This window comes from Aythya ferina (assembly GCF_964211825.1).
Source record: "Aythya ferina genome assembly, chromosome: 2".
Classification (NCBI taxonomy): domain Eukaryota; kingdom Metazoa; phylum Chordata; class Aves; order Anseriformes; family Anatidae; genus Aythya; species Aythya ferina.
The window spans coordinates 67,243,471-67,261,346 of record NC_140297.1 but is presented as its reverse complement, the minus strand read 5'-3'; the positions used below and the strand labels follow the sequence as shown (position 1 = coordinate 67,261,346).

At 35.8% G+C, this 17,876-nt stretch overlaps 1 protein-coding gene across 34 annotated transcripts in view; it reads left to right on the top strand.

Annotated features, from left to right (window-relative positions):
* The window catches only part of CLASP2 (cytoplasmic linker associated protein 2), a 139,232-nt gene that overhangs the window by 78,205 nt on the left and 43,151 nt on the right, over positions 1 to 17,876 (top strand). For 14 of the 34 annotated variants that reach the window (XM_084511530.1, XM_084511542.1, XM_084511562.1 and 11 more), the window contains 8 exons: positions 771 to 848; positions 1,449 to 1,616; positions 3,542 to 3,597; positions 4,707 to 4,877; positions 9,867 to 9,890; positions 12,723 to 12,740; positions 14,716 to 14,817; positions 14,960 to 14,986. In XM_084511530.1, coding sequence (XP_084367656.1) covers positions 771 to 848; positions 1,449 to 1,616; positions 3,542 to 3,597; positions 4,707 to 4,877; positions 9,867 to 9,890; positions 12,723 to 12,740; positions 14,716 to 14,817; positions 14,960 to 14,986 — 644 coding nt within the window. The remainder of the gene's footprint in view (positions 1 to 770; positions 849 to 1,448; positions 1,617 to 3,541; positions 3,598 to 4,706; positions 4,878 to 9,866; positions 9,891 to 12,722; positions 12,741 to 14,715; positions 14,818 to 14,959; positions 14,987 to 17,876) is intronic. The other 20 variants (XM_084511561.1, XM_084511536.1, XM_084511531.1 and 17 more) reach the window with 6 other exon arrangements.

Genomic DNA, 17,876 nt, shown 5'->3' with positions numbered 1-17,876 from the left:
TGCAAGTTCTTGTGTTGTTTTTTTTTTTGTTTTTTTTTTTTTTTTCCGTTTCCTGGGATACTTGTAATGTCTTGTAAAGAGAAGTGTATTATCACTAATTCACACATGAAGACATGAAGTGATTCGTAAGACATCACAGTCTGTGGAAGAGCTCGGAATTGAACTGAGCTATCTTATAACTGTATGGCAACATATATCCTAGATTGTTCTTACCTAATGTTGCAATTATACTCTATAGGCGGTACACAGACTTTTTTTAATTTACCACTACTAGGACCGTGTTTTGAGTAAATAGTCATTCTGGAAACATTGTTACATTTTATATTGTATTGTTGTATTGCTTCTTTTAATGCCTGGTTGATGCAAATAAATGCACTATCAAAAGGTGTGGTTACATGTATTCAGAATTTCAAAGAACAAGCTTAAGAGGCATTTCAACTTTTTATTTGTTGAAGAAAATGAAAAGTATGCCTTGGTCTGTTATGTGTTTTTTTTTTTTTTTAATTATTTTTTAACTTCTGCTTGCCATGATCACAGGTTTTTTACTTCTTCAGAAGATATAGATGCTACCTTCAGATGAGGAAATTGCTAGAAGCTTACTTAAGCCTCTACAGAAGGTGCACGTCAATGTTGTGCTTAAGCATTTGTTTATTTCATACCTTAGAACTACTCTCTCAGCTATTATTTTATTTAGTATTTCTCTAAGTAAATCTTCTATTTCAAATTGAATTTGTAGAAGCAAAATAGTACAAAGAATGTCCATCTTCTAGGCATGCTGCAGTCTTAGTTGAAACGATCAAGAAAGGCATTCACGATGCTGATGCAGAAGCAAGAGTGGAGGCAAGAAAGTAAGTTTCGACTACTTTTTGTTCTGAAAATTTGGCAGTTTTACCTGAGGGATAGAAGAGTCTAAATAATACAGTATGTATCAGCCATATTTGGCTGATCACCTCTGAAGAAGAGGGAACAAGTTAGGTTGAAAAGTGACATTTCTTTTCTTGGAGTCTTGAATTGATTCCCATTTTCTGTCACACACACAAAAAAAAATGTTCTAAAAGTTGAGGAAATTACTACCCTCTTACAGCATTCGAGGATTCTTCTGAAACAGGAGTGATAAAAGTTGATATTGCTGTATAATCATTCATTTTTTCTGTGAATGAACTCCATCAAAAAACTGCAGTGCTTTGACTGGTTGGGTGGACTAGAGAATTTCTCTTGGTTATCCTTGGAACCAGTAAGTGAACCTGAGAGTTTCAGAGGATAGAGTTACTTTAAAAATATTAATTCAGTCAATTTTTCATGCTTTTTTATGATTTGGTGAGCAAAGTTGTGCGTATTACATATTTTCGATCTGAGTTCCTTTCCTGAAAGACTTGTCATCTTTTACTTTCTGACTATATTTTGAAGAAAATAGAGCAATTATATTTGGTTATTCTCTTATTTTGCAGGGCTTACCTGGGTCTTAGAAATCACTTTCCTAGTGAAGCAGAAACTCTATACAACTCTCTCGAACCACCTTATCAAAGAAGCCTCCAGACCTACTTAAAGAACTCTGGCAGTATAGCATCTCTCCCTCAGTCAGACAGGTCATCCTCCAGCTCTCAGGAGAGCCTCAAGTAAGAGTCACACAACTATTTCTGAATCTAAACAAATAAAAGCTTTCTCAAAGGAAAAAAAAAAAAGTTTATTCAAAGACCAATTGCTCTTACTTAAATTAATCTGTATTGCCTATCTGAAAATCAGAGTATCGTTAACAATTTACTAATAATGAAACATTAAAAACTAAGTTCCAGAGAACCTGGAATCTTAATATTCTTAAATTCTCAGGGAAGTGTTACTTCCTCTATTGCAGGATATACAAGTTGCCAATTGTTTGAACATAAACAATACAGAAAGGAAGGGGTAAAATGAGAACTAAGAGAAAATAAGATATTGCAAATACATTTCAACTGAGTTTTCAGTAATTTTGCATTAAGATGCATGTTATTTTCCCCATTTAACACTGTTAAATTTCTAGCTTCTAATATAGTTACTGAGTTCTCCCTGCATTTGCTAACTTATGGGTGTGGTTTTGCTATAAGTCTGATCCTTCATGATTTTTGAACCCCTGTACTTAGAAATTTTCTTGATCGTGGATTGACAATAATTTTAAATTGAATTATGGGATGAGGAAGTTTTTCTTACAAAACCAGCTCTACCTATATGAAACTGATTTAATGAAATGTCAGTCACAGTAGATTGTGTAAACGCTGAAATTGTAACAATTGTCTGTGTCTTCTATTTGGAGCTCCTTGTAAGGATGTATGCAGGATTTACTTGCAGCAAAGTATCTCCAAAACAGCAGTTATTAATGTCAGGAAAGCACTGGATTGGATAGTTTATATTAAGCTGCAAAAACTTGATATTTCATGAAGAGTTACCAAACAATTCTGACTTCCATATTACCTTTGAGCACCTGAGCTAGTAACTCAGGTAAATGTACAGTATTATGCAACATCCAACACCACCCCCAATATTAAATTTAGAAAGGCTTTTTTTTCCCAGTTTTTTTTTTCTCTTGCCTGACTTAAAACTGAGACTCTAGACTGCATGGCTTTAGTTTGACTATTGATGAAATGACTACAGACCTTCCCAAGGAGGTATTTAGATGGCTACAGATGAATCAAGAAATAAAGTATCATGCCACTCACTGTTTTGCTCATCTATCTTCTACTTTGTTCTGTTAGACTTCTGCCTTTCTCTGTTCCTGCTGGCTGCATCTCAGCATTTCGAACCAGGCAACTGGAAGGGCTCACAGTTGAACTTAAGTAGACTGTACGATTATGCTTTGCCAACTACCAGCTTTTGCAGTAAAAGTTAAGGGGGAAAATGGAGAGAAAACATATAGGAAGAGACATGCTTTTTTTTTTTTTTTTCTTTAATGAACCATGGGAACCTCTAGCAGTCAAACAAGGAGAATTAAGTCTAGCTGCTTTGTGGTTCCAGCATATTTCTTCTTAATTTGTAACCGAATTCTAAGTTATGGGACTGGAGAAGGCTTACAAATGATTCACCTCTTTTCGCTGTTACTGCAGACACAGCATAATTTCTTTCAATCTTTTACATCAATCTTTTTGTTTAGCTCCCAATATTTTTGTATGATGGATGATTTAGAAGATCAAGCCTGTGGTTGAAACAATGTAGTGGTTACCTTAAATGTTTGTGACTGGAACTTTGTATTAGCAAAGTATGCTTAGTATTTATCAAAGGATGAATGCTTTATGATGAAGATGTTAGTCTATAAAATGTAAAAGATAATATAATAAGATGAAAGATAAAAGATAATCTAATAAGATGATTGTGTTTACCTTAGTCTGTATGTAATTTTTCTCCAAATTATTGAGGAAAAGTAGAAGGGAAAGAGGGAAAAAAAACAACACAACAGAACACATTGTGTTTTCCCTCTCAGTTCACTTGTGTGTTGTTGCTTTTTGGATCTGATATACCAGACACATTTTTAAAAGCCCTTACTAACTGGGTTTATTGAATTTTTTTCTTCCAGTCGTCCTCTATCTTCTAAATGGTCTGCAGCCAGCCCAGCAAGCCTTGCAGGCAGAGGTAAACCTATGCTATATAAGCACACAACGCTTGTTCTTTAAAATTCTTTGAATTATAAGTTTAAAATGCAACTTAAATTTTTTATTGTGTTTTATGGTTTTTATGCTCAGATTTTATGTATTTTTCAGTTGTTGAAAGTAAGAAACATAATTTGCTCTGTATTGGAACCATTCATTAATAATCTTTTAGAGCTGTCATGGAGTTGTCATTCTCAAAGAAATGAAGCGTTATTCTGTTGTCCATTTGTTATAATCAGGCTTATCACAATTGGATCTGAAGGACTCCTTATATCTTTCATTTATTCCCAAGTAGCTGCTGTTCTTTATGGAGAAGGGATTCTAAAAAAAAATAAATAAATAAAAACCACCACATAAAAAAAACGTAGATTGAAACAGTTCAATTTTTGTCTTGAGTTCTCAGAGTTGAATCTTTGTTCTGTTTTTACAGGATGTCTTTGTAATTCTAGCCAAGGAAATCATAGAACTCAATTACTGGCCACTTGTAAAAATGAGAGTGCTTGTTTTCTGAATACTGAAACAATTATGGGGGAGAAACCAATGAAAGTTAACTTAAGAGAGTAGTTAACTTTTGACACGTAACAGGAAGTGAATAAAAAACATTTTATAAAAGATTAAGCCCAAAGTAACTCATAGTATTCATTCAGCTTGCACAAGGCTTTACTTTAGCTGGTGTGGAAATGTTATCTTCTCTCAGTATCACAAAGGATGCTGTGAATTTTGTTACATTTGTGAAGAATTTAGTAATGTAACAACCCTCAGAAATGTCCATTATTACCTAATTTATATTGGGGGGGGGGGGGGGGGGGGAGGAGCACATACTGTTAAAAGGTAATATTTTGTCCTTAAGATTTTTAATAATGTAAAATGAACTGTTCTTTATCTGCACTTCATGGCTAAAATTCTAGTATTTTGCTACCTCTTGGGCACATTTTTTTGCTTAATGCCTTTTTAATCCTGTGTTTATATTGACTTGATTTACATTATATGACATTGCTTTCTGTAGTTTTTGCAGGTATGATGTGGTAGTAGAAAACACTAACCTTGCAAATAAAATTCTATTTCTTACCAGCTAATTTGCTTGTTTGTTAGTTTCAGGCAGCAACAAGAATGTTCCAAGCCCAGGAACCCTGCAGAGGTCTCGCAGTGACATTGATGTTAATGCTGCCGCAGGTGCAAAGGCTCGCCATGCTGCTGGACAGACAGCTGGAGCTGGGCGCTTGTCAGCAGCTGGTCTACCTCCAGGATCTTACGCTTCACTAGGTGAGAGAAACATCTTTACTACACTGTGAAATATTTTTTGAGGCTTTACATTAAGAAGCTATGGGAAGATGCTGCTTTTTTTTTTGAAAAACTGTCACTGTTAGTTTTGTTGGAATGTTGCAAAAGAAGATGTCTTCTTGTGTAAGTTGCTGATTTTGCTGGATTTTTTTTTTTCTTGTGCTGGAAGAATGCTGATGTAAAACATATATCCGTACTATGATCTTTAAATGTGTTAATCTGGAATTATACTAAGCATTGGACAGTGATAGCTTCAGTTAACAGCAGGTGGTGATCATGGCTTTTTTTGCTTCCAGAAGTAATCAGGAAGTCGACGTCAGAACTCTTCACTTCCTGTTTTTTCTCATCTCTTTAGCATTGTTGTAAAATAGTCAGCTAATGAGACATCTTTGTGTTAAGAAGTGGCTGCTTCATGTAATACAAGAGTAGTTTTACACAACAGTATACAATGCTGATTTCAGAGGAATCTTCTGAAGCATGTTCATGAAACAGCATGCAAGTTTTTATCTAGGTGATAATCTTCATTGATAGGAATGCTTGCTGTTAGAAAGTTCTAAAGATTACAAGCTAGTGGGAAAACACTTCTGGTAGTGGTGGTTTTTAGATACTAGAACTTCCTAGATTAAATTAAAACAGCCTGTGGGGAGAATAAAGGAACATGAGGCATGTCACTGAGAGGGTAGTTGGGTGCTGGAACAGGCTCCCCAGTAATGTGGTCACAGCAGTGAGCATGTCAGGGTTCAAGAAGCGTTTGGACAATGCTCTCAGACGTAGGGTTTGATTTGTGGGTGGTCCTATGTGGAGCCAGGAGTTAGACTCACAAGGATTACTGAGTCCCTTCCAACTCGGGAGATTCTATTATTCTATGTTTCTGTTTTTGTTTTTTGTTTTTCTTTAGGCTATCCATAGTATAGGGGAGAAGTTCAGTGTTTAAAAAAAAAAAAAAAACAGTAACAACTGGCTAGTTTTTCTTCTGAACATGTATACCTGCTAGATTGCCAATGGTGCAAGTTCTAATAGCTGTATTGTCAAACATGATCACAGGAGAGGCAGAGAAGTTCATACATATATTATAAACAACATTTTTTGAATTTAACCTTTTCAAAAATTTTTAACCTTTACTTTTCAATTGATGTTATGTTCTGGGAGATGATAGTATACACTTAAGCTATGTTTTTCATTTCGGTTGTGTTCTTTAATTATAATTTTAGTTAAAAACTATTTTAAATGAGTTCACAGAATTGAAGGGGGTGGAAGGGACCTTGAAATATCATTGGGTCCAACCCTCCTGCCAAAGCAGGTTCCCTAGAGCAGGTTGCCCAGGTAGGCATCCAGACGGGCCTTATATATCTCCACAGAAGGAGACTCCACAACCTCCCTGGGCAGCCTGTTCCAGTGCTCGGTCAGACTCAATATGAAGAAGTTCTTTAGCATGTTGGTGCAGAACTTCCTGTGCTCTATCTTGTGACCATTTACTTCTTGTCCTATCCCTTCAAACCACTGAAAAGAGGTTGGCCAAATCCCTCTGTCCCCCACACCTCAGGTATTTATACACATTGATGAGATCCCCTCTCAGTCTTCTTTTCTCCAGGCTGAACAGAGCCAGGTTTCTCAGCCTTTCCTTATAAGGAAGATGCTCCAGGCCCTGTATCATCTTTGTGGCCCTCCACTGGACTCTTTCCAGGAGATCCCTGTCTTTTTTTGTACCGGGGAGCCCAGAACTGGACACAGTACTCCAGGTGAGGCCTGACCAGGGCAGAGTAGAGGGGGAGGATCACCTCCCTTGACCTGCTGGCCACACTCCTCCTAATGCACACCAGGATCCCATTGGCCCTCTTGGCCACGAGGGCATGCTGTTGGCTCATGGTCAACCTGTTGTCCAGCAGGACCCCCAGGTCCTTCTCCGCAGAGCTCCTCTCCAGCAGGTCATCCCCCAGCCTGTACTGATACATGTGGTTGTTCCTTCCCAGGTGCAGGACTCTACACTTGCTCTTATTAAACCTCATTTGGTTTCTTCCTGCCCATCTCTCCAGCTGGTCCAGGTCTCGCTGAATGACAGCACAGCCTTCTGGCATGTCAGCCACTCCTCCCAGCTTTGTGTCATTGGCATACTTGCTGAGGGCAGACACTATTCCCTCATCAAGGTCGTTGATGAAGATGTCGAACAAGACTGGACCCAGCACTGACCCCTGGGGAACACCGCTAGTCACAGGTCTCCAGACGGACTCTGCACCACCGATCACCACCCTCTGAGCTCGACCAGTCAGCCAGTTCTCAACCCACCTTACTGTCCACTCATCTGTCCCACACTTTCTCAGCTTTGCTATCAGGATGTCATGGGAGACAGTATCGAAAGCCTTGCTAAAGTCAAGGTAGATGACATCCACTGTTCTTCCCTCATCTACCCAGCTGGTGATGCCATCAAAGGAGGCAATGAGGTTGGTCAAGCACAACATCCCCTTGGTGAATCCATGCTGACTACTCCTCATAACCTTCTTCTCTTCCAATTGCTTGGAGATGGCATCTAGAACAAGCTGCTCCAATACCTTTCCAGGTACAGAGGTGAGACTGACTAGCCTGTAGTTTCCCGGATCCTCCTTCTTGCCCTTCTTGAAGACCGGAGTGACATTGGCTATCCTCCAATCTTCAGGCACCTCTCCTGTTCTCCAGGACCTTTCAAAGATGATAGAGATCGGTTCGGCAATCACCTCTGCCATCTCCCTTAGCACACGTGGATGCATCCCATCGGGAGCCATGGATTTGTGGGCATTGAGCCCACTCAGATGCTCCTGAACCACTCCCTCATCAACAAGGGGGAAGATATCCACTTCCCAGACTCTTACTCTTCCCTCCAGGACCAAGGAGTCCCGGTGGGGAGTCCTTGAAGCAAAGAATGAAGCAAAGAAAGCATTCGGTATCTCTGCCTTCTTGGTGTCTCCCGTTGCCTGGAGACCCCCTCGTTCAGCAAGGGACCCACATTATCCCTAGTCTTCCTTTTACTGTTTACATACTTAATAAGAAGTTTTTGTTTTTTTTTTTTTTTATCTTTTATCTCTTTTGTAAGCCTCATCTCTAGGTGGGCTTTAGCCTTCCTTGTCATGTCCCTGCAGGCCCTGACAACACTTCTATACTCCTCCCAACGTTGATTGTTTTGTCATCGATTCCTACTTGAAGTGGTCTAAACTTCACTGATTTTAGGACCAAGTTTGAGTATTGGCAGTGCTGCTGAATTGTCTCCTTAAAACAGGTCTTTAACATAGGAGTGCGGGCTCCCTCTAGTGCCCACAGTGTGAATCAGAACCTGCTGGGAAGAAGACGGACATCAAAGTTAGGCTGCTCAGTTTGCTTGGTGGAGGAGATAGGCTTGTTGTCGTTATCACTTGAGGGAATTCTCAGTTCCTCCCAACTTAATCTCTAAAAGTCAGAAATAGGTGGGATGATTATTCTTCAAGATGAGAGTGTTGCTTAGTTTGTTTTGGAGTGCAACAGGATGTATTCTGAGTCATAGATGAAGCTGAAGTTGACTTATCATGGGAAAATAGAAGTGACAAGGAACACAGTAGCAGAAGGAAGAGTAGCATAGAGAAATGTCAAGCAGAAAACAGGGACTATTTCATTCTTAGAAGTTTCACAGAAATTTAGCTCTTAGTCGGAATATTTTTTGTTGTTGTTCGTTTTTTCATAGTGTCTTAGGCAATGTGTGGTTTATGCCAATAATTTCAGAAGCAGGGGTTGAGAAAAGCACAGAGGTTTTCAAGGAAGTAAACGGTGGTGGTGTTATTCAGGGAAATAATCGAGATAAAGAAACAGCATATTCTTGTTGTGGTTTGTAGATGGGGAGTGGTGAATACATGGACAGTAAGTCCAAGTCAGCTTTTTCTTGACGGATTTGAATAGCTGGAAATATTTGTCTTTCTGGCAGATGTAGTCCGGAAAGATGTAGAAAAGAATACAGTGTTGAATTGAAGTGATAACATAATGTGATACTAGCAATAGAAAGAAGAAAAGTTAAATCCTATTATGGATGGTATGAGGGTAGTAATAGTGAAGGAGACAAAGGTTTATTTAGAACCACGCAAAAGGAGTACTTTTCAATTTCATCCTGACACATTCTCATGTTTATTTAAAGAGAAACATCTACCTGTTGATTAAACCACTGAAAATTGTAGAGCCTCAGACAACTAGTTCATAAGCATAATTGTAATTGTCTCCACTTACCCCTTCCCACTTTATTATTAATAGAATAATTCTTATTTGTATCTGTATGCTCTTGTAGTTTTTATTTTGTTGTTGTTGTTTAAGACCTGTTCTAGAAGCAGGAGGACATTCTCTACTTTAGATATCCTGAATGTTAAGGATAGCAAAGCTAGTCAATTATTAATGTCCTTTTTAAGGAGACTTGAGCTGTAATTGTGTATCTCACATTAAATATTTTAATTCTGATTTATACTGTCAGAGTATGCACTGCATTCCCACTGAACTGGTAAATCTTTAATGTTTTAAACTAGAGTGGAACTTTCTCCCATTTTGCCTTTGTCTTTATTGTGATGTTTATTGCCGTTCTGTCCCTTACCCAATGAAGGGACTTCATGTGAAGTACCAAGTCTTGTAGAAAATTGAAATATTGTAGTTCTGTAATGGCATAAACGTATATTGATATTTCAGTAACTGTTGAACACCAAGCAAGAAACAGTTGATTAATATCTTAATATAAGGGCTTGCTCAAATCTGGGTAATACAGAGAAGATTCAGTATCCCTTGCAGGGTACTTGTACCCCATTCTGTAATACCTTGGGCTGAGGGAAACCAATTTTACTTAAGTTAGCTTATACATGCACAAATTATATAGACATGTCTGCTGATTTAATATTAATGTATTTTCCTTAATTAATATTTTATGACTCTGCTGTGAACACCTTTATTCTAACACACTAAGTTTTCCATGTTTCTTTGTCTACTTTTTCAACAAAGAGGATACTTCTGACAAGATGGATGGTAAGAAATTATTTAGTCTGCCTTCTAATTCTATTAATTATTTTAGTGTCTTTTATGTGAAATATTTGATGTTTACTGCATGTCTGATTAACAAATACTGTAGTATTTCACTAATGCCTATGCAATCTTTGTCTTAATATGTATGTTGTATATATGTATTTGTTGTTTTGAATGATCTGTATAAGCAACAGAAACTTTATCAGAAATTGGATATTACTCCCATTTAAAAAAAATAAATGAAAGCTCTGTTAATTACAGATCAATTCTGTAATGAATAAATGCCTTAACTAGCTCTAGTTTCATTAGTTCTTCCATAGTTTCACCTTTAAGGTCTTTTTTTTTTTTTTTTTTTTTTTGACTTTTTGGCAGAACAGCAGAAGAGGCAGATAATTATGTGCTTTTAAAATAAAAGTAAAATCTTACTTTTAAAAGTACTCCATCAGAATCTGTTTTAACCACATAATTTAAAGTATCTCTAAGTCATATAATCCTATGTAATTCTATTCAGTAATAGTTTATTAAGAGGAACTACCTATTTAAATTGTTTACCAAGTATTCCAGCTAAACTTGAGTGCTAACTTTCTTAAAATTCATGGAAGGAGTTGGCATATGTTTTTATCCTAACTGCAAAACCACAGAGAATCAGGTTTCTTATAGCGCTCATTATACTATTTCAGGTGTGTGCAAGTATTACTTTCCATATAATGAAGTGACAGAGTCCCAGCTTGAGGCTTGATAATTCTGATTGTAATTTATTGCTGGGGAACACTTTATAAGTCAACTATGTTTGCTACTTAATTCATAATTTTTGGCATATGTATTTTAACAATATATGCTTTGAAGAACGAGCAATTTACTGGAAGCAAGGCAGGTATTGTTTTCCTTTTCTTAGATTACTGAGTCTCCTGAGGAAATAATTGTACAAAATACGCATAGAAATGAAAGCAGTAGGAAGGTAGACCTCTGAAAACCCTGAATCCCAAGCGATATGAAAGTGCAGATCTTCAGTTTCAAGAGCTACGTTGGGAAAGAATTTTAGCCATTTAGGAGTATTGCAAATGGCGAGCATACTTTAATAAGATACGATTTTTCTCATGCAGTGTTGTAGTGTCTTTCTTATGTGTCTTACTTCCATATCAGATTTCCTTGTGGTGCATTAGATTTAGGCTGTCTGTGCCAAATGTTTATTTACTTTTATTAGTTTTTGCACATTTTCACCAGGAGTAAAATTTCTGATGGACACGTATATAGGCTTTTTCTTTTATTGAGACCAGTAGTCACACCTAGTGGCAGGTGTCCTGCACATCTGTTTAGAAGTAGGGAAAGTGCTACACAGTTGATCAGAGCAACATTTTTTTTCTATAGAATAATCTGTAGAGATGACATGCAAGACAAAATGAACACACCTTGACTCTCAAACTGTGGTTTATGATCTGATCTAACTGCTACCTGCAAGAAATAATTGTTTTTCCTTCTGCCACTAATCTTTCACTAGTTCTTCGTAATACTCTGTTATGAACCACTGGAGCTGAACAAACTCTGGAAAATTCATTACATAAAGCAGAAATGAATAGTACATTTTGCTGTGTTTTTTTTTTTTTTATTATTATTGTTTGTTTTTGTTTTTTTTTTGTTTTGTTTTTCTTTTAGCTCTTGGAACTGATAGTGATCTTTCAGCTGTCTAAACCAGGCACAAAGATAGAGAAAGGAGAAGCAGAACTCCCCCTTCTAGGACAAGCTAGCTCTGTTAGTCTGGCTTAGATGTTGCTGAGAACAGTTTTCCAAGATGCAGCTGTAGAAGAACATTATTTTTTGGTGGTTGTTGTTGTTTTTGTTTGGTTAGTTTTTGTTTTGTTTTGTTTCTTAAGGCAGACAAACAAATTTGATTTGGGAAAACTGAGGATCACCTGCATAAATATTTCTGTAACTGATTTTGTGAAGAAGGATCAAAATTTACACCAAGCAACATTTTAGAGGGAGTGGCTCAAGGATACTATAATATGAGTAAGTCAGTGCTAGGAAGATTCAGGATAGCAGAAGGTACTAATCATTAGAGTTCTCCTAAAAGGCAAGAGCAGTATAGAATTCCCAAAAATGGGATTACCCTTTTGATTTTTAATCCATTTTTATCACTGATAGTGTATATACATTTTTCATAATAAGCAGATCTATTTCAAGAGACCTTAGATTTCGGATAGTTTCTCATAAATTCATATGTACTGATGTCAGATTTGTCTGGCTCATTTTGTCAATCTATCCTTGTTAAACATGGCATACTTCTTCAAGTGCGATCTGGTTACAGCATGCTCAGTTCATATCTAATCACTTTTCTGGGCAAACTTGATATATATATGTAGATTTTTTAGAATAGTCACAGACTTAATTCACAGTAATACTCCTTCACTTTCTATTGAAATATCGCTGTCCAGTGTGGAAAACGCTGTTCTTTTGGTGTTTTTCTCAGAGATGATTTAGAATAGTATGTCTTATTTTTTCAAAAGAGCTAGTACTAGAATATTTGTAATGTCTGTTTTGATCAGGATCTCATTTAATTGGCTTAGTTTTTTTTCCCCTATTTTTGTTTCCCATGGTTTTGTGACAAATTTGGAAGGCGGTGCTATGTATTAACTTACTGTAAAACACTAAAAGTGTAGTATGGATGTTTCTTGATAATTCTGCTTCAGTTCAATAATGGAGTTGCAACACAAGCTTTGGAGTTCTTCCTGACTTGATAAAAATTTCTCCAGATTCATAACATTAATCTCAAAAAAGGAATTGAAGACACAGTACTGTTTTGAATATCATGTATTTTATTATTTTTTTTCTGTTTAGGAACAGCTTCTGAAGATGGTAAGAAAATATTTTGTTAGAACAGCTAATATTTTCTGCTTCATATTTCCATTGATACAAATTAAGCTTTGAAAGTAGAATGTGGTCTTTCTGGGGCTTTGTGGAGATTCATAACTTCAGATAGCTTATGCATCTAATACTTGGTTGTCATAGTATTTTAAAAATTCTTTTGCTTTTATTTTAATTCTGAAGTACTCATCTGCAATAGAAGTGTAATTGCTTAACATTTTCAGTGTGAAAATATAGGAGCTTTATAGGTCTTTTTTTTTTTTTAAGCAAATTCTGTCACAAAAATTCATCAAATGTGCTTATGCTCTGGGAAGCAAGTGCTGCTATTCCTCATCTCGTAGAGACTTGGTAATTAATTTTCAATGTGCTGTTAATGTTTAAACCTGTCATTAGTGAATGGATGGAGAGATTCAATGTGAGTGAACTCTTTTGCCTTACAAATGCAAAAATTGTTGTTTTTACTTTGAAATTGAACCAGGTTCCAATTGGTAATTTCACATAGCAGTGAAATAGTGGCACTCTGTATTCCCATGTTTTTGGGCCAATTTCTGAACACAGTTACATGCCTTGCAGTCTCAGCATTTCATGGGAAAACATTACCATTGCACGGGGATAACTAGTAGAGTTTGGACTAGTTCGTTTAACTAGTCTTGCTAACAGATTGTTTTCTAGTAGTTTAGTGAATAACCTCCTTTATCCTGATACTCTTCTTATAGACTCTCATCTATGGCTATTCCCTCTATTTGGATGAATATTATTAACTTGGTTGGTCTCCAAATTCTGGTGTGGAAAGCTTAAAGAGGCTAGAACTAAATAACAGTCTGTCAACCTAATTATTATGGGTCAAACATTGACTCTCTGTGTCTAGAAAACATTTTAATTATGCCATTTGTAAAAGTGGATTACTTGCTGAGCTAGATCCGTTTTGCACAAGCTTTTTGGGTTTCATTTATGAAACTTAAAAGAAGTATGGTTAGCATTGTGTGTTTGTTTTTTTGTTTTTTCTTTTTTTACTGTTTGAGAGGAAACAGTAGGCTTAGGAAACGGTACAGAACTCTACTAGTTTTTTTTTTCTTTTTTTTTTTTTTTTTTTATGAATAATCCTTTGGTTTCTTATAACTCACATAACTCATCCAACAAGGGTCTTCCTAACCTTGTTAATTCCACCAGACTCACTAAACATAGTGGAATATGGCTAATAATGCAGAAAGATTTAACCCTGAGATAAGATCATTTGGCATACTGGAGAGAAGTGAATTCATTGTTTTAGTTGTTCTTCCTCAGCTCTTCTGTCTGTTGAGAGGAGTAGTATTCTTTATATCATGCTGACACTTATATGTACTTAAATGTACTTAGACTTTGCAAATTGCTGTAAACAAATGGATTGGAAAATCCAGCAGAAGTCACTATGACCAAAGCCAAGAAGACAGTAGAATCCCCAGTAATAGGAAAGCTAGTATTCAGGTTTATAAAAAGAATACTGAAGCTAAGAAGAAGCCTGAGAACCCTATTTGACAGATATCAAATGAATCTTGACAGATGATCAAGATTCATTTTGTGGTTGATGATAGCAAAAGTAGAATTACAGCCATAAGTAATCATGAGAAGACTGTATGTGCTACATTAGTGGATATATTGCCTATTGTATTTCACGCTTTTCCCTTTTTATAATGTAATCAACGTATTTATACAGGAATCGAGATCTAATTCAGCACGTTTAAATGGTAATGTGTAAATTGTTTACTGAAGCATGTAGCATTAGAAGTATTTTGATCCCTCAACTCTGAAGTCTTTCAAGGTGTTCAAATATCTACTAATTATCCCAAGTGAACTTTCACCAGTTATGTTGTGCTTCGTTTTTATGTACAGAAACATAAGAAAATATTAGTAAATGCTACCGATGCTTTCTACATTGCTTTCTACATTGCTGTGGAAAAACTCATTTAATGCAAATTTTATTTTATAGGTCGTGTACGAACAAAGCTTTCAACACCGTCTGTTGGTATTGGAAACTCTAAAGCAGATTCCAGAGGACGGAGTAGAACCAAAGTGGTCTCTCAGTCTCAGCGTATGTATTTTCTGTTTCTCAGATATATTTGATAAAGAGGCCAAATGCTTAAGCATATATTCATTGACCAATGGCTACAGTCAAAGTTTAAAAAACAAAACAAAAAAAAAGCTACATACTGAGTTGTTGTTCTATGCCTTAGGTTCTTCATCGCCAGAGAAAAATGAAGGTATTTTTTCAGTGTTTTGGGTCAGTGGTATTTGCATGCTTTTCTGATTCATGTTGTTTTTCTCTGGGCAAAATACTAGGCTAGGTCTTAGTTTGCCAGTTAAAGTAAATAGATAAAGTAACAGGAAATGAAACTGTCCTCAATTATAACTTCTCAACATTCTTCCCTCCTTCCCACCCCCCTGCCACCCAACGCACAATACCAGTAAACATCTGTGTCAGTTACATATTCTATATCGACAAGTAATACAGAAAATTGGGTAGGCTGAATGGTGCCTTCAATGTTAGCTTTAAAACCTAATCTTTCATTTTTCAAAAAAGTCTTACTTATTCAGCCAGAAATGCCAGTTTTTATTTTAGGCTAGGCTCTAGCTCTTGGGTGTATACTCATTTTTGGTATTGCAGAGATTACCTATACTTAGTTCTTCTTTGGAGTAAAAAACACTAAACCCTGACTTCATGATTATGATCATTATTATTATTAATTCTTTAGCTTGCATTGAAATCAGAAGTTTGAAACAAACACCATACTGTACATCAGCTGATCCACAACAGTTTTCTGTGTGTGCTTAGAAACCAAACCAAATGCAAAATTTCTGATCTAGTTGAGCAGTCTGTTGTTAATTAAAAAGACCTGACTGCTTCACATTCTTTGGTGCTGGCTGACCTATAGTAATCTGTTCATGTTATCTGATGTCTGCAGCAGATGTCTTCTGACTAACCTACCTGTAGTTTTCAGACTTCCTTCATCTCATTTAGTGAAATGCATTGAGCATCTTTTAATTAAATGAAATACAATGTAATTAATGAAAGAAAAAGAAACTAATGATAAAATTTAAGTAAATTAACCAATCCTATAGTTTGACAAGACAAATGTTATAAAGCTAGTAAGTTATGTGGGCTTTGAATTTTGTTATTATTTTTGCCATGACTAACCATATCAACTTTACTTTAATAAACCCCCTTAATTCTGTGTTTAATGGCAGAAATGTTTATGTTAGAGTACTTCCCATTCAGTTTTGCATTATAGACTTCGTTTTCCATAAATTACAGTTGGATTAAATCTGTTCCAATGCTTGCATTTTTTGTGAAATACAATTTTCAGAAAATCTGAACTATTAAGTATAAAACAACATAACAAATTTCAGTAACAGAAATTCTCCTTAAGTAAACTTCTGCACAGTTATCTAATCCCACGATTGTTTGTAGGATGAGAGCTTGAAAATAAAACTTAGTTATTATCTGTGACAAAGGTTGTGAAAGACTTATTTTATTTCAGTATTAAGATAACTAAACCATATCATAGGCAAAGAATATTTGAATTAATAATGTAGGGACCAAGGGTGGAAGTCTTATTAAATCCCATTAGGAAAAGTAGTGAGCAATACCTGCAATGCTCTTTTTGTTAGGATTAAGAAAGATGGGAAATAAGCTTTTTGAAAATATACTTGTAGTTTGAAGAAATTTGATAAATTCTTAAGGTATTTAATAAACTGTTGGTGGGAGCAGATGTTACATTTATCATATGAGAAGTTTTAGGTTACTATTTAAATGTCGTGTCACATTAAACTAACTATATGGTCAGGGAAGCAACCTTTTTTTTTTTTTTTTTTTTTTTTTTTTTAGAAAATTCATTTTTCCACAAGCTGAATTGATATTGAAATAACTGAAATAACTAGGTGTGTGTGTGTCTACATAGATGGTGTAAAGTTAAATATATGAATAGAGCTCTTTTAATTCAGAGCATTTTGTCACTACTTCTGTTCAGAACGGATGCCTTCAGTTTAGCTCATTATAACCTGTAAGTGGGGGAGAACAAAATTCTGAGATGTTTTAAGGAAGATAAACAGGGCAAATATGAATGGACAGGTGAGGAGAATTGTCAGGCACTGTATACCTGCTGTTTGGGTGTTGCTTCTTTATATAAATGAAAAATTTCACGGCATTTTGGGGAGCAAGATTCATGAAGGTTCCATACACACACACGGGATTATTTTTACTCCTCTACTTATAGTAGGAGAACAGTTTCATATTACATTTAAGCTTATATTTCTTAAACAAACAAAAAGCTACTGTCATACAGACCCTTATATAAAATTAGGGTTAAAACTATTCTGTGTTTTTGTTCAAAGGTCATTAAGTGAAAGAGTTGCAAATCAGAATGATTTGCAGAAAATACTTTTGTAGCAGAAAATAAATGTGCATACAATATGTATTCCATAATTTTAACTTTATCCATGGAAAAAATTGTTCAATTTTTTCCTTCCTCTTTTCTGTTTGCTTGCCAGGTAGTTCAGCAAGGCATGCTAAAATTTTATTACAGTCTTCATTCAGAAAAAGAATGAAATTTCTGAATGGAAACATTCTTTCTTTTAGACATCAAATAAATTATGAGAGAGGAAAACCCAGAATTATATGCAAGTCTTTTTCAGATGTGCCATTGTGAAAGTTTTTTTTTTTTTTTTTTTTTTTTTTTTTTGTCATCAACATCACTTGTAACTCAGCTCTTTTACTGTCTGTCTTAAAAATATGTTTTGGCCTTGTTGTGTATTTTTTGTTCAGCGGTTGAATTTTTTGAACTTCTTTGGCAACTTAGTGTTCTTTTAAAGTAACTTGAAGGCTACATTTTCATGTTTAATTGAAATGTAATTCTTCAGTATTACCCAGTTATTGATTAGAAAGCTGAAGAATTGTAATTTGCTTGTGCAGCTTTGCTTCATCTGCTTTGTACATAGCATCTGAGCTTAGTTCTTCAGTTGTGGAAGCTACTTAAAAGCACTGCTTTAGCATAACCCCCTTGCGGCTTTTTTTCCTGTCTGAAATGACTAAAGCTTTCTTATTTCCATTTGCCATCCATTTTAAAATCTGCTGTGCTCCCTCCCTCTTCATGG